The sequence below is a fragment of the Phascolarctos cinereus genome, unplaced genomic scaffold (genome assembly GCF_003287225.1).
Source record: "Phascolarctos cinereus isolate Bilbo 61053 unplaced genomic scaffold, phaCin_HiC Scaffold_3;HRSCAF=262, whole genome shotgun sequence".
Taxonomy (NCBI): domain Eukaryota; kingdom Metazoa; phylum Chordata; class Mammalia; order Diprotodontia; family Phascolarctidae; genus Phascolarctos; species Phascolarctos cinereus.
Window position 1 is genome coordinate 10,473,065 of NW_027555736.1, and position 22,819 is coordinate 10,495,883.

Here is a 22,819-nt window from a genome sequence, read left to right on the forward strand (position 1 = left end):
GACAAAGAGACACTCCGGCTCTGAACTGCCTCTTACGACTCTCCCAAGGTGCCCTAGCACCCAGCTTGCTCAACACCTTCCTTCCCCCATTTCTTTTACATTTCATGGATCCCACTGAAGTGATCAGGCTATAGTTCTGTAAGCCTTCCCCTTCTGGCAACATGATAGGCCCATCACCCTGATCCGATATTTCTGATTTTGATCATACATCTAATCCAAGAGGATCCAGTCCTAACTTCATTTCTTGTGAACAGGGAGGGCATCATTTGAAAAATGGTGCCACCTACTTGCCACCATTATACACAGGCTAACCTTTGGGTTACCTGTAACTTTAATTCTTTGAAGATTATGGTATACAAAGAATACAAACCCCAAATATCAAAGTTCCTACTTACCTCTGTAAGCAATATTGCTAGCATATCTTGCCTCTGAAAACGTATTGCCAAATGTACCAGAGTGTACCCAACATCAAAGGCAGATGGGCGATTCAGTAAACGGACTTCATCAGCAGTAAGCTGCCGTGCAATATCTCCACCTGATGACTTATATGCTTCTATAGCAGCTAAATCACCCTCTACAACTCCTAAAAAAAAAAAAATCTGATTAATTGTATTTTTTTAAGAAGGCAAAGAATCTGTGTCATTTATGTCAATGCTAAGTCCCCGTTCCCCGATCCCCACCCCCACCCCCCCCCAATCCTCTCTGAACTCTGGTTTAGGCCATCAGTTATATTCCTAAGGAGTAAAAGACTGTAGAGGTAAGCATAAAAATGGGAAGTAATCTATAAAAGTAAGATTTTTTGGCTACATACTCACCTTCCCCATTTAGGGCTGAGCCTAAGCTCCAGCAAGATTTAGACGTATCTAATATAGTGTAAGAACAGGAACTTCTCAAAAGCAGGGACTCCATTTTACCTGCCTGGGTAACCGCAGGTTTAGCACAGGGCCTGGCACACAGCCAGCACCCTAACAACTGTGTATTGACGGAGTGAATGTAAAACGTCACAGTGGCTGCTGGAGTAGGGCTGGTGGTGCAGGGACCAACACCACGAAGCCTACAGAGCAAAGATCTGAGTGTGGCTTGGCCAAGCAACCAATGAAATCATTGGTCCAACTCACTGATCTGGAAGAAGCTTTGCTTCAGGTTTAAAAAACGTTGTCACTGCCTTGACACTTCCCTTTTGAAGCTGGGCCAAAATAAATGCTGACTTTATTGTGTCTTCAGTAGTATTCTGAAGTTGCTTTTGTTTGGGGTGGGGTTTTTGTTTTATTTGGTTTTGTTTTTGTCTGAGACAAGTAGGGTGAATTTTTGCTTCAAACGCCAATGAGAAAGATATGGCCAAAAATAAAAAAATCACTGACTTTCTAAACTATTTCCAAAGTGAAAATGAAAGCCAAAAAGCCTCACTTAAATCTATTACAACCGGGGAAAGGGCGGAATGGGAGAGAGGTACTAAGGGCACAGCCCCCAATCCTCCTGGAGTCCACCTGGCATGAGTAACAGAATCAACATTCATTTGTCACGTGTGAGATAACACTCACTATTCACCACCCAGAACAAAGGTGTAGGCTAACTTCAAATTGATACATAAAATGATGCTAATGGCATTAACTAAGGTCTACAAAGTACCAGCTAGAAAGAGAAACTCATAGAACTCAGTGACCATCCTAGTCCAACCCACACACAAAGGAACCCCCACTATACCATAAGCCAACAAGGGAGCTCCACGGAGTCCATTCCAATTTGAAACAGATCTTAGTAAGTTTTTCCCGGACAAGAAAAAAAGCCTAAAATGGCCTCTCTGTAATTTTTAACCATTGTCTCTGGTTCTTTCCTGTGAGGCCAAAGAGAATGAGTCTGATCCCTCCATGACATGACAGACCTTCTACGACTTGAAACAGCTCTTATCATCGTGTCCTCCCTGCATCTTCTCTATTCCAGTTTCTTCTACTGAACTTTGCATGTTATCAATAATCAATTGATCAATACCGTATACCAAAATAAGGCCAAAGTGGTTAAAAAAATTCGACATAAAGGGTATCATCATAAGTAAATTAGGGGATCATGGAAAAATTTACCTGACAAAACTGTGAATAAGGGAACAGTTTAGGACCAAACAAGAAACAGAAAGAATCACAGAAGCAAAATAGATAATGTTGATTACATGAAATTAAAGGTTTTATACAAACAAAACCAATGCTACCAAAATTTAAAAGAAAGCAAGAAACCAGGGAAAAAATCTTACAGCAAGTTTCTCTAATAAAGTCCTCCTTTCTCAAATATATATAGAGAATTGAGTCAAATTTATAAAAATAAGAGCTATTCCCAGCTGATAAATGATCAAAGGATATAAACATTTAATCTTCAAAATAAGAAATCAAAGTTATCAATAGTCACATGGAAAAAAGCTCTAGAAATGCAAATTAAAACAACTCTGCAGTGCACCTCACACCTATCAAATTGGCTACCATGACAGAAAGGAAAATGACAAGTGCTGGAGGGGCTGTGGAAAAAGAGGGGGCAGCTAGGTGGCGCAGTGGATGGAGGGAGCACCGGCCAGAGCACCAGCCTTGAAGTCAGGAGTACCTGAGTTCAAATCCGGCCTCAGACCAAACACCTGACACACTTACTAGCTGTGTGACCCTGGCAAGTCACTTAACCCCAACTACCAAAAAAATAAATAAATAAATGAACAAATGAAAAAGAGGTCTATTAATGCACTGTTGGTGGAGTTGTGAACTGGTCCAACCATTCTAGAGAATGACTTGGAACTATGCCCAAAATGCTATAAAACTGTGTGTGAACTTTGACCCAGCAATAACACTAACTACTAAGTAGGTCTCTATTCCAAAAAGATAAAAGAATAGGTTTGTGATGTCAAAGAATTAGACATCGAAGAGATATCTATTAACTGGGGAATGGCTGAACAAACTGTGGTATATGATTGTGATAGAATACTAATGTGCTAAAAGAAATGACAAGGGAGATGATTTCAGAAAAACCTGGGAAGACTTATATAAACTGATGCAAAACGAAGTAAGCAGAACCAGGAGGACATTCTACATAGTAACAGCAATATTATAATTATAATTATGATTAACTGAAAGACTTAGCAACACTGAACAAGACAATTACAAACAACCCATGAAGGAAAATGTTATCCACCTCCAAAGAGAGAACTGATTAACTCTGAATGCAGATTGAAGCATACTTTTTTTTTTTGCTTTTTCCCCCCCAACATGGCTAATACAGAATTTCTGCATCAGGCACTGTGTGAAGTGCATCATTCTTTAAATCTATCCAGGAAAACATCTGTAATGACCAACCACAAATATATTAAATAAAGACTGTTACTGTACTAAAGACCGTTGAAGTTTCCCAACTCTTTAAACAAAATACTAGAAAAGCTAATATTTTTACTTTTATTAATAATAATTTTACTTTTTTTAGGCTTTGTCCTACAGTTTGTTTGTATCTATGTTTTAAATACTGCAAAATGCCAAACACCCAGTGATTTTTCACAACGAGGGGCTCTCTCTATATTCTAGACTGATGAACTCACCCACAATATAGATTGTGGTTTGTTTGTTGTTTTGTTTTTACTTTCAGACTAGGTCAGTACCACGTCCCAATCTTCCACATACCTAATTATAAGTAAGTAGTACATCTGATCATTGCTATAGCAATGATGATCAACTCTTACATAATATTTACAGATTTATATCAATTATTTCACTGGAGTCTCCCAATATCTTTGAGGAGAGAGGTACTATATTATCTCTATTTTACAAATAAGGAAACAGAGGTTCAGAGAGGCTAAAATGATTTGCCCACAGTCATACAGCCAAGGTGTTATAAGAGGCAGGAACTCAAAGCCCAGAGTTCTATCAGTAGGTCATACTTCTCAGAAGATTGTCAATAAGACTGTATCTTTAAACTAGGAGTTCTTAAGCTGGGGTCCATAAACATTCCCCCCCCCATTTTCTATTTTTCTTCTATTTTCCATTTCTGTTATAGTTCAACGTAATTAGTTTCCTTCGTCATCCTACATATTTATGATCTGCATTAAAAAACATGTTTCCAAGAAAGGATCCACAGGCTTCACCAGTCTGTCCAAGGGGTCCATGACATAACAAAAGTTAAGAACCCCAATATTATAACAAATGATTCTAAAATTGAAGGCTTTCCTAATAAGGTATTTTAGTAAATATTCCCTGTAAAAGGGAGAAGATATACTAAATTATCTCTAAAGTCGCCTTTTGCTCCAAAGGCTAAGGTCTCAACTCTTACTCAAATATCCTATTTGGAATACAGGAAGAAGGTCTAGACACTGAGATTGTGAACCTTTTTGGTTTTGGATCATGGGCTTTTCTGGCAGTATGGTGATGTCTGTGGCCCCTTCTCAGAATTACGTTTTGAAACGCCTAAAATAAAGAACATGCGATTATGAAGGAAGCCAATTATAATGAAATACAATGATCGAAATATTTTTAAAAACAAGTTCTCGGGCTGCAGGTTAAGAGCTCCTCAAATAGAAGAAGTATAAAATATGCCTCTAGTGGAAAAAATTACTTAATTTTGCAAAAATTCAGTTTTATTACTTTCAAGTCCCTAAAGAACTCCACGAGTCCACCTCAACTTGCTTAAGAAATTGTTGAGAATTTAATTAGCACATCAACAGTTTGTACCTCAGCACTAATACTGTTTTTTTAAGAGTGCTTTAAAGCAGCTGACTAGGTCTTTAAGGGCACAGGCAACATCTCTTGTTCCATCGGAATAACTTCAAGTTTTATCACTGTACGCTATCCTGGGCAGATGCTTAAAATATCTGTTGAATTTAAAGCAGTCTAAATATTACACCCCTACCACCACAGCCCCTCCAAAATCATCACTACTAATATCTCTTTATTAGTATTTCCTTAGAAAGACCTTTTTCCAAAACAAAAAATCAAACTCCAGCTGACAGTGATTATTTATGATTAATTCCAAATTAATAAAGTTTTACTATATCATACTTAGATTACAGTTCTCCATTACAGCTTCATTAGACTTAGCAGACTTCTTTCTACTACTTAGGAAATATTAAGCACACTTCAGGAAACAACAGGAAAACTCAAAAATCTTGCAAATCCTCACTCTGCTCCAATGAAAAACACCACACATGATATGACTACCGTTTTATCAGAGGTAATAAAAAGGCCACCAGGCAAGCCAACACAGAAAGTCAGAAAACTGGCATTTTTTCTTGTCCACTTTCCTTTCCTGGTGGATCTCCTCCTTAAGTGTTTCTGGTTTGTTACGGCTCTTGTTAATCACTATCAGTCAGGTCCTAAGAGACACCTTGATTATTTCTCACTTAGTAACTAAGCTTTTAATAACTTGGCATTCATGTCTATGACCTTATTTCAAAGACATACGTACCAATGACCATGTGCATGCAAAAGAAAAAAGAAAAAGAAAAAAAAGAAACATTCCCCCACCACCATCAAAAAGTAAAAATAAAAAAGGCCTACAAGCATGACAATGGGACGATAAATATGGTTTTAGGACTCTGGCTTACATAGTTCCCATTCTGTTTTACTAGTGATTTTAACAGGACAGGAGCCGGGGAAAACAACAGGAAAAGAACTAAGTTCAGCCTCTGTGACTCTCATCAAGGCTGCACATCAGTATGGCGGAGGATCTTGTCCATGACCAAACGACACGAAAAGTACAGGAGGTGAAAAATGAGGCGGGTGAGCAGAAGAGGGAAGCTAAAGCACCTGAGTCAGGTCTTTAGACACATTTATGATTTTATAACCACTCCAGAACAAAAGAGATACAACATACAAAAAGCACATACAAAGCTACAGAAACAAATTCCAAAGCCAAACAAAGTATTGCTTTACATTATCAGTTTTCTGTTTTAGTGTCACCTATGACTACATACTAACTCAATGAACAATTTGTCAAAATTCAGTCTTCAGTCCATCAAACAAGGTCAAGTCCTGTTAGAACCAATGCAGAAGGTCTGGGCACATTTTGTGTATTATACAATCAAGCTACTTACTAGAGTTTGGAAAAACTTTAACGACATTTTCTTCATTATTTTTTAAATGCTATATTTCATTATGTTAGCCTAGCCACTCCTAGTTTGTAGAGGAAAAAAATGATACTGAATGTAATAACATGATCTTGCAATGCTCCTCCAAAAACCAATATTTCCAATTTCTATACTAAAAGATTACTTCTAATCAGGTCACAGAATCTCACAGACAAGTACAGATATTTTTTGAGGTCTACTTTCAAAAAGCAAAAAGTTACTCAAAAGACACTGAAAAGTTCTGGTGAGAGAGTAAAAATGGCCCATATATATTTTCTAGGTCACCAAAACCTTAAATTCAATCCAAGAAACATCTTTTCTTCTTTCTTGAAAAACTTCCCTATTTTGAAATTTTAACACAGATACTGAAATTTCCATTACATATACCTTCCCCTACCTACCTCCCAAGGATACTGGGAGAAAAAGTTGGGGGGAGAAGGGGTGGGTCGTAATTAAAAGCAATTTGAACTCTCAAGCAAAAAAAAAAAAAGAGGTCACATAAAAGCAGCCTGAAGGATGACTGGTAACTTTCAGAATTTAAATGTATAGATATTACAATGTGTGAACCAAGCAGCATTATTAGCCCATGTTAACTAGAGAAATTTTTCAGCATTTACTAGAACTGAAAAAAACAAACCATCATTATGAGTGAAATAGGATACACGGAAAGCTCCACTATTAGAAACCACAGACTTTCCCCACTTGACATGACAACCTTTCAGCACAGACTAACAAGAAAGCTTCTTGTGCTTGACTGGTTTATAAACTAGGCCTTATTTCCCAGTCATGATGATTCTCTTGAGGTCAGAAGTCACATTGACAGAAGACTCCACTCAGACCACAGCTACTATGGAACTCCGTAGAACATGGAGCTGGCTCACAGGTGTTTTAAGTAACACATTTTTTCCCCCATATATGGCACAATTTTCAAAGTTTTGTGGGTTCTTTTGTTTTTCCTTTATGGCATAAAATTGTCATGGTAACTAACTTTGAAAAGAATGCCAAATGGTAAAAAAAATCTAGGACTTACCTGTGCCCATGTGGGCCAGCTCAACCTTACACTGGAGTTCTATGGTAGCTGTGACATCACAGCATGCTTTATGCTGTGGGGCCAAGGTGGGCCTGGAGTCAGCGGGCACAATTTCAGGAACCCTTGAAAAGAAAAGTTAGTTTTAAGTGGTAATGTCCAGAATGTCCTTTCACATGGTTAGTAGGTAGCAGACAGAATCAGATGTAGCGGCTATGTCCCTGGGATGCCTTTTCTCCAAGCGTAGTTCTTTGTCTATCCAACCAACTCTTTCCATGTTAAACTGGGAGATAAATCAATACTATCCAGTTGTCCCTTTTTTGTGTGTGCCGCTGCTACTCAGCTATGATTCAGATAAAACAGGCTGCTGCCTCAGGTTAAATTTACCGAGGCACATTCAGAATGATTTTTTTAAAAGGCTGTTTAAAAAAAAAACTTTTAAAGGTTATTTTAAAATATTAAACAGCAACAGAAGTTTCTTATTTTTAAAGCAAACTTGAAAAATAGCATAAGAAGTTTCAAACCTAGAAACAGAGCAAAGCACTATAAATTCACTTCTCACTTTCAGTTTTCATATAGTCCAATGGCAAGAAGAGACTTTACTAAGTTAAACTCATCCCTGTCTGCTACTGGAATGAGAATGCATTAAAAATGACCCTAAATACCAAGTATAAAGACATTCATATTCCAAGCTGAAAGCAGCTAAAAACCCCAATTATGAAGGGATTCTAGTCTAATTCCAGTCAAATTTCAAAAGAAATATTACGTAATAATTGTACAAACTATTTTTTAAACATCTGTTTTGAAAAGAGGAAGAATGAAAGGCAGGGAGATCTCCCCTTAAAGTTTTTTAATCAAAACTGACTGTACCAAATACACAGATTTTTTTTAGTTCTCACCTCCTTATATGTCACTCATCAGAGTGTTCTCAGCATAGCAATGTGAAACATATCTGGTTTGAATAAAACCAGAGCGCCCTATCATCAAGATCATTATTTCAATGTCCTTCTACATTTTTCCTTCTGACTTGGTTATAAGGATACTGCCTTATTTTCTAAAAACATTTTATTTTATTTTTAGGCAATTGGGGTTAAGTGACTTGCCCACAGTCACACAGCTACTAAGTGTCAAGTGTTTGGTCTGAGGTCAAATTTGAACTCAGGTCCTCCAGACTTCAGGGATGGTGCTCCATCCAGTGTGCCACCTAGCTGCCTCGATACTGCCTTATTTTCAGGAAAAAACTATTCAGGTCAACATGGCAAAATCTTCAATGATACAAAAAGCACTTTGATTTGATATGCGCTTTTAAAGAAAGATAAAAGGAAAAGACTCCAACAAGAAAAACAATGATAACTCTGTAAGATATCAGAAATGTACACCTATAATTGCTTGTGATGACATAAATCTTGATATCATTAAATCTACTAAAAGAGTAGGGCAGCTAGGGGCTGCAGTGGACAGAGCACCGGGCCTAGAATCTGGAAGATTCACCTTCCTGAGTTCAAATCTGGCCTCAGACACTTAACGGCTATGTGACCCTGGGCAAGTCACTTAACCCCATTGGCCTAAATTTCTTCATTGTAAAATGAGCTGGAGAAGGAAATGGCAAACCACTCCAGTATCCTTGACAAAAAAAAAACAAACCCCAAATAGCTTCACAGAGTTGGACACAACTGAAAACGACTGAATAACAAAAAACAAAAGATCACCAACATTCAATTGAATATTTGAGGAGAAGCGAAAATGGGAAAATGTCATTAAAACACAGAAATGTCTTCCATAATTCATATCTGAAGAATAATTATTGATAAAAATATTTTTCATTAACTGTAGATTTCCCATCAACCATGCTGTCTTTTGAGCAAAAACTTCATTTGCTGGATTGTGAAGTTCTCATAGTTAGAAACTTGTTTTGAGTATTTATCATGCTAAAATTTAAAAGGAGAAACATAGATTCCTATTCCTCTAAATCAAGTAGGATCAATGTTAGAAGGAAAATTAGTTCAACTCCTCCAATGTAGCCCAGAGGTGCCCGAGGTCATTCTAGGTGTCACAGCACAGGATTACTAAACTGGAAGGGGCCTTCTTTAAGGTCATCTAGGCCAAGTACCTCATTTTGAATTGTTTGGAAGAAGGTTAGTTTCATGGTCACATAGGCCTAAATTCCTTGCCTGTGGTCATACAGGTATTAATTGACAGAAATATATTTTGAACCCAAGACCCTCTAAACTCTGAATCCAGCACAACTTCCAAAACGCCTCCAGCTGCCCTGGCTTGTTGGTGGTGGTGGTGTTGTTTTCAGTCATGTACAACTCTTCATGACCTCCTGCGGGGTATTCTTGGCAAAGACACTCAAGTGCTTTGCTATTTCCTTCTCCACTCATTTTATAGATGAGGAAACCAAGGCAAACAGGGCTAAGTGATTTGCCCAGGGTCACACAGCTATCAACTGTCTGAGGCCAAGTTTGAACTCAGAAAGAGGACTCTTCCTGACTCCAGGCCCAGAACTCTTATCCACCCATCTGCATGCCCTTGTGTTAGCCAGAAGAAAGGAGCCAATAAGTACAATGTAAAGTCCTTAAAGGCTATGACAGTTTCACTTTCATGTCTCTTTGTAATTCCATCACACCTTCTAGTACTTGACACCGGAATGGCTTAAAAAACAGCTGCTGCTAAATTGACTTTATTTTTAATCTTCTGATTGTCATTAGACATGGCATCTTTTGAGCCCCTATAAAGAATACTAGAATATCATCAAGTAAACTTCCTCCTCCCAAAGTTCTTTGGCAAAAGATTTGATCTGAAGGGATCACCGACAAAATTGTCCTATGAAGGAAAGGGAGATAGGGGCGGGGGGGGGGGCTCGGTGCTGTAAGAGTGAGACATTAAAAAAGAAAATTTTAAGCAGATTAGAATTTAGCCTTTAAAAAAAAAACTTTCAGAAACCAACACCCAAGTCCCAGCCTACTCTGAAAAGGCTAGAAACTAAAAACTCCAACCCAAAGACTATCGGGGAGCTGCCAAGTGTATGCCTTCTTCTGCAGGTTATTTACCCAGTCCCCATCACCTTGCTATATAGTAAGGCCAGCCCATTATTTGCAGCACACCTCGGCTGACAGCACAGTCTTAAAAGAAAACAACATGAAGTCCTTAAGAGGCAAGATGATTTCTACAGACTCATTTTCCCCTTAGTTTAACTGGGAAACTATATAGTGAGTTCTCCCAAAAAGCTTCATAGGATGGAAGGCTTAACAACTTTACAATTAAATAATGTGGAAGGAATGGAGAACAAAAACATATGCTGGTCCCTCACAGATGGTTTGCCGAAGATTCTTAGCACAGAGAGAAACCATTTGTGGTTCCAGGTGTCATTTCAAATCTGATGAGACATATACCACACAGGGAAACCTTGTTTTAAGTTGGAATAAAAATAAGTAAAAAATGTTCAGTGGAGTGTATACCTTTAGGCTGAGCTACCAGAAGATTATATACCTAGGGCAGGAAGGAGGTATTTATGAACTGTGCTACATGGGGCAGTGGAGACAGCACTGGACCTGAAATCAGGAAGACCTGAGTTCAAATCCAGTCTCATGCACTTTCTAGCTATGTAACCCTTGGGCAAGTCATTTAATGTTTGCCTTGGTTTCCTGTTCTGTAAAATGATAACATAGTAACACCTACTTTCCATGGCAGTTGTAAGGATCAAATGAGATAATAATGTCAAGCAGTTAGCACAGTGCTTGATACATATAGGAAGGGCTATGTAAATGGCGACTATTAGCTATTTGTATTATGTTAGTATTCAGAATTTTTTAAAGTTCTATGTATGTGAATGTGATGAGTGTTTTGGTCACTTAAAAATCTGAATACTAAAATAATAAAAATTGTGTGTGTACGTATACAAACATATATATACGCATACATATATAGTAATAACATCAAGTTAACTAAAGACATACATGAAACTGCCCATACACTAAAAGCTTGTTTTTCTTTGAAGCTACACTGCCAATATTTATTACAGAAAAATCGCATCTTTACTGAACATCGAGATTCTTTTTCAAAGGCAGCGCACAGCCAGCTTACACATAATTTGCTGTCAATGTAATCTGAACATGTCATATCAGTTAACATTTTCCATGGAACATTAGTTGGTTTTCTCACTCACATCCCCCAAAATTCATACTAGCAACAGGCACAACAGACTAAGAGAAAGGGAAGATAGAGCCCCAAGGTTTTCACACATGAACACATTAAAGAAAATTTTTGAGGAACATTAAAAACTTTCTATGTCAACCCCCCCCAAAAAAATTTAAGCACCTACTATGTGTCAGACACTGTGCTAAGCACTGAGAATACAAAAAGAGGTCAAACAGAGTCTCTGTCCTCTAGGAGTTCACAATCTAACGGAAGAGATAACACACAAACAAATTCATACAAAGCAAGCCACATATAGGATAAATAGGAAATAATAACAGATGCAAGGCATTGCTATTAGGGTAAGGTTAGGAAAGGCTTCTTGTTGGTGATGTTTTATGTATCCTAAATTTCATAATTTAAGATCTAATGTACCAAAAACTGCCAAGATGTAGAACAAGGTATAGATTCCCAAAAGGACAAATTCTGAAAATAACCCAAATAAATTTGAGGGTATGGTAGGAGAGTGAAAGTACCAAGGCCAGGAGAAAATCACATACCGCATTAAAGAACAGTCAACTCTGAGGTACCACATCACACCTATCAGATTGGCCAACATGACAAAACAGGAAAATGATAAATGTTGGAGAAGATGTGGGAAAATTGGAACACTAATACATTGTTGGTGGAGTTGTGAAATGATCCAGCCATTCTGGAGAACAATTTGGAACTATGCCCAAAGGGCTACAAAAATGTGCATACCCTTGGATCCAGCAATAGCACTTCTAGGGCTATATCCCAAAGAGATCAAACAAATGGGAAAAGGACCCACATGTACAAAAATATTCAGAGCAGCTCTTTTTGTGGTGGCAAAGAATTGGAAATTGAGAGGGTGCCCACCCATTGGGGAATGGCTGAGCAAGTTGTGGTATATGAATGTAATGGAATACTACTGTGCTATAAGAAATGATAAACAGGCTGACTTCAGAAAAACCTGGACAGACTTATATGGTCTGATGCTGAGTGAAGTGAGCAGAACCAAGAGGACTTTGTACACGATAACAGCCATGTTATGCAATGACTAAGATTGTTAAACTGAACCCTTCTCAGCATTACAGGGATCTAAGACACCTCCAGAGGCCTCGGGATGGAAAATGCTGTCCACATCCAACGAAAGAACTATGCAAGTCGAATCGCTCTCACTTATTTTTACCTTCTGTTGAGTTTTGTTTCATCTTTCTGATGGTTCCTCCTGTTGGTTTTAATTTTTACTTACAACTTCACTAATGTGAAAATATGTTTAATGGGTATGTAAATGTAAAGCCTATGTCAGATTGTGCGCCGTCTTGGGGAGGGTGGGGGGGAGAAAAAGGGAGAAAAATTTTCAACTCAAAAGCACATGGAAAAATAAATAAAAAAAAAAATAAATTTTAAAAGGGGGGGGGGGGAAGAACAGTCAAGCACCACCAGCCTCCCCACCTTCCCGGCCTGAAGATATTAAGACACCAAGTTTAGGTGAGGACTTCCCCAGGTCTCCAGAAATTCAACTCTGAAGCTCACAGTTTCTCAGTACCCTCTGCCCCTTGGGCTCCTCCACCCCTGTGGCTGGAGAGGGTGAGGGGCCAGGGTCCTCTCTTTAAGGAAGAAGGCCGAGGGCTGACTAGTCATTATCCTATCCCCATTCCCACCCTGGCCAGATACTCTTCCCCGCACTTCCCCATCAGCTTCTTTTCTATGTGTGGTCTCCCCCGTGATCAAATAATGAGTAAATGATACTTGCCAATGAACTCAAATGAGAATTTGAAATGATATCCAACTGTATAGGCTTGTAACAGTTATTGAATCAGACAGCAAAGAGACCACTCATAACTTATTTCCCTCAAATATTGCTCTATTTCTGAGAGGCAACACGACATAGGAGAGGGCTAATCTCACAGTCAGCAAGACTGAGGGCCAAGCTTCACTTCCTGACACATAACAGCTGTGTGACCCTGGGCAAGTGACTTTACTCTCTGCTCTGGGCCTCTCCAGAACTGTAACAAGCAGAGAAGGTGCCCACCTGCATCAGCAGTGGGAGCTCACTCATCCAAAAGTCTGTAAACCCATTGAAAGCACAGTTCTAGGCCCTATATTTCAAGTTATCATCGATGAAATGAATTCTGAAAATACATCCAACATTTTTACATGATTTCAAATTACTACACTCATTCTTCGCTTCCTTTTTTTTTTTTGTGCTTTCCTTCCACTCATATGCACCTCTCTTTCTAATAATCCTGACGTCTCAACTGGGCAATTCAACAGCTTTTCAAGAATAAGACATAGGAGCACAGTTTTTTAGGAGAAAAATCTAATTAGATAAAAAAAATAAATAACAAAGCCTAAAAAGTTACATAAGGCATAGGTTCTTTTCCTGGTTTTTAACAAATGATTCAGTTACTACTCTATCAGCCCAAGAAAGAGCTTAGCCAATCAGAAATTCTCAGAGTCTTTCAGTAGATTTAGTCTGGAAGCAGCAAATAAAGCCAAGACCTAAGGAGCACTGCAATTTGCACAACTTAATAAGACCACCCCAGCCATCTAATCACATACTGCATTAATTTTGAGAATAATTTCATCAATATCACATTCAGTCGTTTTTTCAGTCATGTCCAACTCTTTGGGACCCCATTTGGGGTTTTCTTAGCAAAGAGATGGGAATGTTTTGCCATTTCCTTCTCCAGCTCATTTTGCAGGTGAGAAACTGACACAAACACGGTTAGGTGACTTGGCTAGGGTCACACAGCTACTAAGTGTCTGAGGCTGAACTTGAACTCAGGCCTTCCCACCTTCAGGTCCAGCATTCTATCTACTATGCCACCTGACTGTTCCAACAACACATACAAGATGGATTACTGTAGCAGCTTGCTGTTGTATCAGCCTGCTTCTGGTTTCTCCCCACTACAATCCTTTTCCATTCAGGCACCAAAGTGATTTTCTTAAAGGTCCGACCATGTCACCCTCCTCAACAAACTATAGGAGCTTCCTATTGCATCTAAGATCAAATACAAAATGCTCAGTTTGGTATTCAAAACCCTTTTATAACAGCCCCCTCCTTCGTTTCCAGTCTTTTTAGACCTTATTGAGCATCACGTCATCCTCTCTGATCCAGTGACATCAACCACCTGGCTGTGCCATGAACAAGACCCTCCATTCTAGGCTCCGGACATTCTCTCTGGTTACGTCCTACGCTTGGAATGCTCGTCCTCCTTTGCTACGACTACTGACCTCTTTGGCTCCCTCTAAGTACCAACTAAACTCCTACCTTCTACAGTAAGAAGACTTTGCTAGTCCCTCTTCATTCTAGTGCCTTCCTTCGGTTAGTTACTTCCTATTTACCCTGTGTATAGCTCCCTTTGCATATATATTTGTTTGCACATTGTCTCCCCATTAGACTATGAGCTGCCTGAAGGCAGGGATTGTCTCTTGTCTCTTTTTGTATCCCTAGGGCTTTGCACAGCCCTGGGTAGATGCTTAATAAATGTTTATTGATTGATCAAAGCTATGATTAATATTCAAAAGGATAACAAAAAACTAGATACTAAGACTTCAGCAGATAAGACCAATATGACAATGCACATGTGACAATAAGAAGCACGCACACAGTCAGTGTGCCAGACTGAAAACGGACATCACAAGCAAGGCTTGCAAACCAAACACAGAAAGCACCCAGGAGGAAAGCTGGGAAACCATCTTTAGAGGCAGGGTCTCTGTCAAAGGCCTCATTTCTCAAATATGTAGAGAACTGAGTCAAATGCCTAAGAATACAAGTCATTCCCCAATTGATAAACGGTCAAAGGATATGAACAGGCAGTTTTCAGAGGAAGAAATTAAACCTATCTATAGTCATATGAAAAAATGCTCTAATCTAAACACTAGTGATTAGAGAAATGCAAATTAAAACAATTCTGAGGCACTACCTCACACCTACCAAATTGGCTAATATGACAGAAAAGAAAAATGATAAATGTTGGAGAAGATGTGGGAAAATTAGAACATTAATACACTGTTCGTGGAGCTCCGAACTGATCTATCATTCTGAAACACAATTTGGAACTATGCCCAAAGGGTCATCAAACTGTGTGTTATATAATCTTTGATCCAGCACTGCTAGGCCTGTATCCCAAAGAGATCATAAAAAAGGGAAAAGAACCCACATGTACAAAAATATTTACAGTGGCCCTTTCTGTGGTGGCCAAGAATTGGGAATGGAGGGGATCCCCATCAACTGAAGAATGGCTGAACAAGCTGTGGTGTATGAATGTAATGGAATACTATTGTGCTATAAGAAATGATGAGCAGGCAGACTTCAGAAAAATGGGGAAAGACATGAACTAATGCTGAGTGAAATGAGCAGAACCAGGAAAAAACTGTACACAGTAAAAGCAATATTGTGCAATGATCAACTATGATAGACTCAGCTCTTCTCAGCAATACAATGATCCAAGACAATTTCCAAAGACTCATGATAAAAAATTCTATCCACACCCAGAGAAAGAACTGATGGTCTGAATGCAGATAGAAGCATACTATTTTCACTTTTTTTGTTGGGTTTTTGCTTTCACATGGTTTTTCTCTTTTGTTCTGCTTCTTGTTATATTTATAACATGACTGATGTGGAGATATGATTAATAGGATTGTACATATATAACCTATGGCAGACTGCTTGCTGCCTTGAGGAGGGGGAAGAAGAGGGAGGGACAGAGAAAAATATGGAACCCACAATCTTATAAAACTATTAAGTGAAAAGAAAGTAAGCAAGCACCTAGAGCAATGAAGCACTGAGAGAAGCACAGCCGACAGACCCCAGGGAGCAGCAGTACCGGGGGGCAGCTGTGCCAGATGTCCTCGAGGTTGAAGGCAGCATCAAGTGCACCTCACAGCTCTACAGGTGGCACTGGAGCCCTAAGCCTAAACTCGACTGCTGAGCAGTAAGGAAGAGGACAGGCACACAAAAGCTTAGCAGGAGAGCTGCAATACCCACATCCCTCCTGTTCTTCCCCTCCACATCTCTGCCTACAAAGTCCAACAGCCTCCAAGGGAGTCACTTAACCTTTCTATTCATCAATTTTCCCAATGTATAATGAAACCACTATTAACATCCCTTAGGACAGAGGGTCTGTTAACTTTTTATGTGTCCTTGGAAGCCTTTGCCAATCTGGTGAAGGCTACAGACTGCTTCTCAGAATCACATTTTTAGATGCATAAAATAGAATACCTAAGATAATAATGGAAACCAATTATGTACTAAAATACGTCCCCCAAAATTTTTTTTTCTTAAACTCACAGGCCCTGGGGTTAAGAATCCCGGCTTTCAACACTGTGAAGATTAAATTTAATTTTGCTAAAAATATCAAAGTAACGTGACACTTTAAATTGGCCAAGATAATCAGCAAGGCCCACTGTGAGAAAAAAAAATCCTAGGAAATCAAATAGAAGACAAAAATATTTTAAAGGCTGGAAAAAAATATACACACCATTAACAATGTGTTTTTCAGGCTATTCAGCTTTAAATGTATGATTCTATGATAAACAAAAGTGAGACACTGGGAATTAGTGAGAGCATGACTATTTAGCAAGACAATATCCATGGAATGCTTAGTGTTTGGGGTCATGTTAAAGTGCTCTATCCTTTTCCATTACAAGTGATAATACCTTCTGTAAATTACCTTGCTCTGAAGAGATAAAGTATAAGCTGAGATGGTCAGCTAGGTTGCTATAGGAGTTGATGAAGAAATAGAGCTTCAAGAAAATGAAGACCCAGATTCAGGCATGTCAAAAAGGAATGGCCATCAGGGGTCACTGTCACAGAAATACAGTTTGGGCTTCAACACTTAACTCAAAGTCATTTCAAAATATCCTTCTATGATCTTGGGTGCAGTGGGGTGGAAAATTCAAAGCCCTATTAGAACCTTAAGTGGGCACTTAACATGAGGGCAAAATAGGGAGAGCTTCAGCTTGCCTGCTGGCAAGTTAGGATACAATTGTATCCTAACTAGGATACTCCTAGGATACAAATTTTCCCTGTACTTGAGAAATGTGGTCTCCAGTCACATTTCACCTCTTTGGTGAAAAGGAAAGAAACTGCTCAACCTCTAAGTCTAAACTCTAATTTTCTTAAATATAATAATCATCTAGTTTCTACCATATTTGATGAGACAGTGTCTCTGACGCCTGTCACCACACATACTTCCCTCTGCCCCAGCCCCACCCCTCAAAAAAAACCCCACACCTACAAAACAGCTGCAGCCACATGAAATGTCTCTCTCTACAACACATCTGGAAACTTAAGTGCAATTTGCATCCAGCAGTCTTCATTCAGAACACTGACTTAAATGCTGGTGCTTGGACAAATGAGTCTCTCATTTCTGGCTGGCTAGCTAGGAACCTAGCAAAATTTTCTTTCATGGTCTTAGATTTACAAGTTCCACAGCCCTCCATCTGAGACAGGCTTTATAAAACAATAGCTCCATTTATAGATGATAGACCTAGGAAATAGATAATATAATTATGTTTCCTGTCTAACAAATGAGGAAACTGGAGCCTAGAGAAGTGAAATGACCTGCCCAAGGTGACGTAGGTAAACAGTAGGAACAGAGATTCAAGTTCTGGTTGTCCTCCAAATACAGTGCTCCCCTACATTACGGCTGCCTCAAAAGCAAGCAATACCCCTAACATAGAGCACAAAAGCAACGTAAGAGGAGAACAGAAATAAACATGGATTTTCTAATATACATCTCAGACTTCTTTACTACTATGATTATTTAACATATTCTGCGTAAGCCAATTATGGTAGAAATTAAGATATGTTGTATCTATGTAATGACCTGAGGCCAGGACTGAACTGTTAGTGCCAATTAAATAATAACTACGTTCTTTTTCTTGGATATGCTCGGAACACACTACTATAGCAGGTGGTCAAAACAGACACCACCAGCCACTGAGCTAAACTGTTGAGCAGGGGCTCGACAGATTCAAAGGCTGGCCCACCATCCTGGAGTTGGTTCGAAACCTAAAATAAGATTAACAGAGCCTGACATGGGTCTTGGTAAGAGCACAAACACCAAAACACGCTTAAGGTTGACAGGGTACTAGAACCAGTCAAGGAAACAGGCACATCTTTTGGTTTCCATGTTTCGGGGAAACAACACAATTACAGAGTTCAATTAATTTCCGCTTCTAAGTCCATATGCACATTAAGAGACACTTTTATTTATTAAAGTATGCAAAAATCTATAGCAACTATTAAGAGGATTTATTAAGATTATAAAAGGTATGTGATTAATTAAAAGGGAAGGGCATTGTCTTTTTAGCTCCCTTCCTGTTTTTACAGTGTATTTTTAAGCCTACCTGTAAGTACTGTGTCTCCTTATAAAGTTTCACAGAAAAAATATCTCAATGATATGAGGGAAAAGAACAGATAAATAGAAAAGAAGCATCCCTTAATCTCCTTTTTGTGCCCCAAACCCACAGAAAAGGTCTATTCTTTCAAGTCAAAAACTGGCATAAAAAAACCTAAAATATCTTCAGATGTGTATTGCTCAACATATACAAATAATGTCATCTCTTCCATTCTTTAAAATATAGTCATGGAATTAAACAATAAAGAAATTAGTCTTAGAAAAAGAATTAATATTTAAAATACCATTGCAAAAAATTTAATTTACATGCAAAGTAAATGGAGGCTCAATTTTTTTTTTAATGACAGGATTCCAAAGTAATCACCTCTACCCAAAACAATTTACATTATAAAGTTCAAAGATCTAATCTACTCCAATAAAACTCATAAGACCCAAGTATTTGTAGTTGTGAGATTTCATCACAAAGAATTAATTCACAAGATCAATAATGAAGAAAATCCTGCTCTCATATTTTTTTTCCTTTAACAGTTCTGAGCTAGTAGTTGAGAGCAATACATGCCTTTGAAAAGTACTAAAAACAAAGCACAAATCAGAATTTGATCTTATGGAATCAAATAGCCATAAAAACGTAACTTCTTCAAGCTTGTAAATATTTACAATAGGACATTCCTATTACATTAACATCAGCATCTTCAAGGTCAGCATTATGCATACACCATCTCTGAACCACATTTTGGGGTTATTTTTAACATCTGACTAAAGCTTCTATCATCCCAAGATGCTCAGACTGTTTACAAACACTCCCAAACTTGCAGCTGGGGTGTTCCACAGTCACATCTTGTTAGAGTAAACAATATAGCAGTTTTGAACACAGGTACATATCTGATACTGGTTTGTTTAAAAAAAAACTTTCCTTTTTTAAAATTGTACTTCAACAGGAAAAGGCATATAAATTTGAATTAAAAATGAGTTACAATAAAGTAATATTGAAGAGGAGGGGCTGTGAAGCGAGAAAGATTCAGAAATCCAGGTCCATTCATGCTAGTGAAGGCAGTAAGCAGACTATTATAACAGGACATGCATGTTATTAATGAGGGCAGGAATGCTGAAGAAAACTGATCCGAGGGAAAACTGTCTAGGTCTAGTTTAATCCCCCTTCTCTCTCCCTCTGTCTCTCTTCTCCCTACCCCTACCCTCTAAATCCTGCCTACTCCCTTTTCCCCTTTCTTCCCTCTCTCTCTAACCATGCAAATAATGCAGAAACAGGCACTTACCCACACAAGCATTGAGGAATAGCCAATCAGTCTTTTTCATTCTGTTTTTAATTTGCTTTAGTTTTTTGAAGTCTACTTCAAGCTCCTCTTTGCTGCCAACAGCACCAGCTAATTCAATTCTCTGAAAATCCATGTTCATCTCCGAGTCCCGCTGAGGTGTGGGAGGAGACCTTCTCTGGCTGTTCCCTCCACTGCAGCCTCCTCGCCACCGAGTTCGGTCTTGTTCATTGATTAGTGAAGACGCCTCTTCTGTCTCTGCCAGTTCTATAGCTTCAATGTTGTTAGGTCTGGGATGATCACAAACCACACACTTTCTAGCCTTGGCCCAGTTTTCATATGTACAAACAGAACAAGTCCAATGCTGCGTCCTTGTGTTCAGTTTATTTCTATCATTGTACTCCTCACAAGGATCAACTGAAAAAGGGGCTGGCCTTGAGCCTGATCCGGAGGACTGAGGAGATTCTGTGGGACTCCTGGTCCTACGCTGGGACAAGCACTGGGTACACCTGATTGCTCTTGGCCAGTTCAAATATGTGCACATATGGCACGACCACTTATTAGCGTTGTCCACAGCGTATGAAGACTTAACTCTTGGTCTCGCACTGGAATCTGGACATATCAAAGGGCTACTTCCTCCTTCAGTCACAGAAGGATCCCAGTCTCTACCCACATCACTTGAACCACTTTTAAACGGATCTTCAGTAATAATTGTTCCACTTGGTCTTTGGGCACGACACATGGTACACTTGATTGCAGATGGCCAATTTTCATACGTACAATACTCACAAGCCCACTTAATTCCACGTTCTGACATTGTGCACTTCTTGAAGTGAATTATGTCAGGCAGGAAGCTATAAATAATTAGAATATGATTACTAAAGTATAACAACTGCAAAACAATTTCACCTTTTAAAAGACATTAACAAGTTATAGGTATCTCAAAAAAAATAAAACTGATATAAAAAATCAGCCACCCCCCATTTCAGTTATGAAATTTAGGGAAAAGTTTTGGCCCCAAATGTAATAAAAGCTATATTTCAAAAACTATGTACAAGTACAGAGAGAAGAAGAAAGGAAGTGTCCACAGAACAGGAATTTTCACTAGAAACTACAGAAGAAGGAATGGTTTTTAAAGGGAATGTGCTAAAGAGGAACAATTCTCAACCAAGACATAATTTTGAATTTCCAATTCATGTTCTGGAAATTATAGAGAGGAAAAGAAGGATCTAGAAACCCAAACAGTGCCTAGGAACAAATAAAAACCTGTCTCCAAACTATCAAATGACATTCCTTTTTTCACTTTTCTTCGCATACAGGTCACATCTCTTGGAAATAATTTAAAAGGGCAACAGTTTCAAAAGCTCCCCGGATCAGAAGCAAGCTAATACACCGACCTCCTGCGGGATGATTCCCTTTGTTTCCAAGAACACTTTGCATTCTGCTCTTCCTCCAGTGCTTTCAAAAGTGCTATTCCTAAAATACTTGCTTGTAAAGTTCATAATGAAACAATAAAAAAATTATAGATGCTACAGCTCTTTTAGAAACATTAAACTCCCTAAAACTACAGTTTCTGATGTAAAGAGACATTAAAAGTAGACTCCAAAGAGAATACATTTATACATACACACATATGTACGCACACAGACATCTGTATATTATATATGTACATATACACATAACGACAGTATGATACACATGAAGACACACACACAAGCTTTTCAGAAGAGACAATCAAGAGCCTTAGACGCAAGTCCGGTTAGGTCAAAAGACAGGGAAAGATAGATGAGATAGTATATAAAGTCCCTGCTACCTTTTTTCCCCAATAATTAAAATGCTATCCAGTGTGTTCTATATCAAACACCAAAATTTCAAAAAGTAAAATAAGAGTCAATTCTATTATTTCTTCAGTTCAATTCAATCCACCAACCATTTATTTGTCTAACACACCTAGGAGTCTTGCTAAGGGGAAATAATGTGAAACCATAGATAATTCACTATTCCTCCAATCAGACAGGCTAGAAAGATGGGTCTCATCTGTAAAATGATACAGTTGATGTTCAGATGTGATTCTCTGCCATTCATTAAGTACAACTGTAAAATCTGAGATAGGGCTCCCTAATCCTCTACTGTCTTCCTAACTATGCTCAGGAAGAAATTCAGTATATGAGAGCTAACCTTTACATGGACACAGAACTGCTTACTGAGCACACAGGGAGGTGACTTTCACTGGGATAATCAAACTGATGCCACTTTCCTAAGACTACTGATGACCACTATAAACAGCTGTTAAGTCTAAATAATTATAAGTATACCAAAAACACATTCAGTTTACTAAAGTCCTACTCTGGTGCTTCATAATGACCCAGAGAAGATCCTAGGTTCTCAAAGGGGAATACAGACTCTAGCAGGTCCTTCCAAGCTGGAAAGGCTTCACAAGAAGGCCCTACGTCCACAACAACAACAACAACAACAACAAAGGGCCTATGTCCAAGAACTAGGTTAGATAAATCAGAAAAACCCCATCACCAAGTTGATCAAAGAAGATGAAGTAAACATTGAAACTACAGCAAGTCTACTAAGTTGCCAAGTAGTTATAATATACATCAATGGAGAATTTCCAACACCTTTAAAATCACAAATCTTTGAACAACTGAGTAACATAATTATTCTTAAAAAAAAAAAGGATCACAACAACAAAAAAATTTCATTTTAAAGGAGAGTGACAACTAATTTTGTAACCAAAAAAAAGCACTTCATTTTAAGTCAAAGGGCTTGATTCAGATACCCAGTTACTTTTCATGTGACTTAGTCAAATCACTTAATCATGAGCCTCAGTTGTTTCCTCATCCGTAAAACAGGATGAGGATAGTATTTGCATTACCCTATCTCACAAAGCTGTTTG

At 38.5% G+C, this 22,819-nt stretch overlaps 1 protein-coding gene across 2 annotated transcripts in view; it reads right to left on the minus strand.

Moving 5' to 3' along the window:
• Positions 1 to 22,819, minus strand: part of ZRANB1 (zinc finger RANBP2-type containing 1) — an 81,205-nt gene that overhangs the window by 26,907 nt on the left and 31,479 nt on the right. The window contains exons 1-3 of one of the 2 annotated variants that reach the window (XM_020973638.2): positions 19,918 to 20,005; positions 7,113 to 7,234; positions 396 to 583 (exon numbers count right to left, since the gene is read on the minus strand). In XM_020973638.2, the coding sequence (XP_020829297.1) occupies positions 396 to 583; positions 7,113 to 7,122 (198 nt within the window). In that variant the 5' untranslated portion in view covers positions 7,123 to 7,234; positions 19,918 to 20,005. Of the gene's footprint in view, positions 1 to 395; positions 584 to 7,112; positions 7,235 to 19,917; positions 20,769 to 22,819 lie in introns of those variants that run through there. The other variant, XM_020973637.2, reaches the window with a different exon arrangement.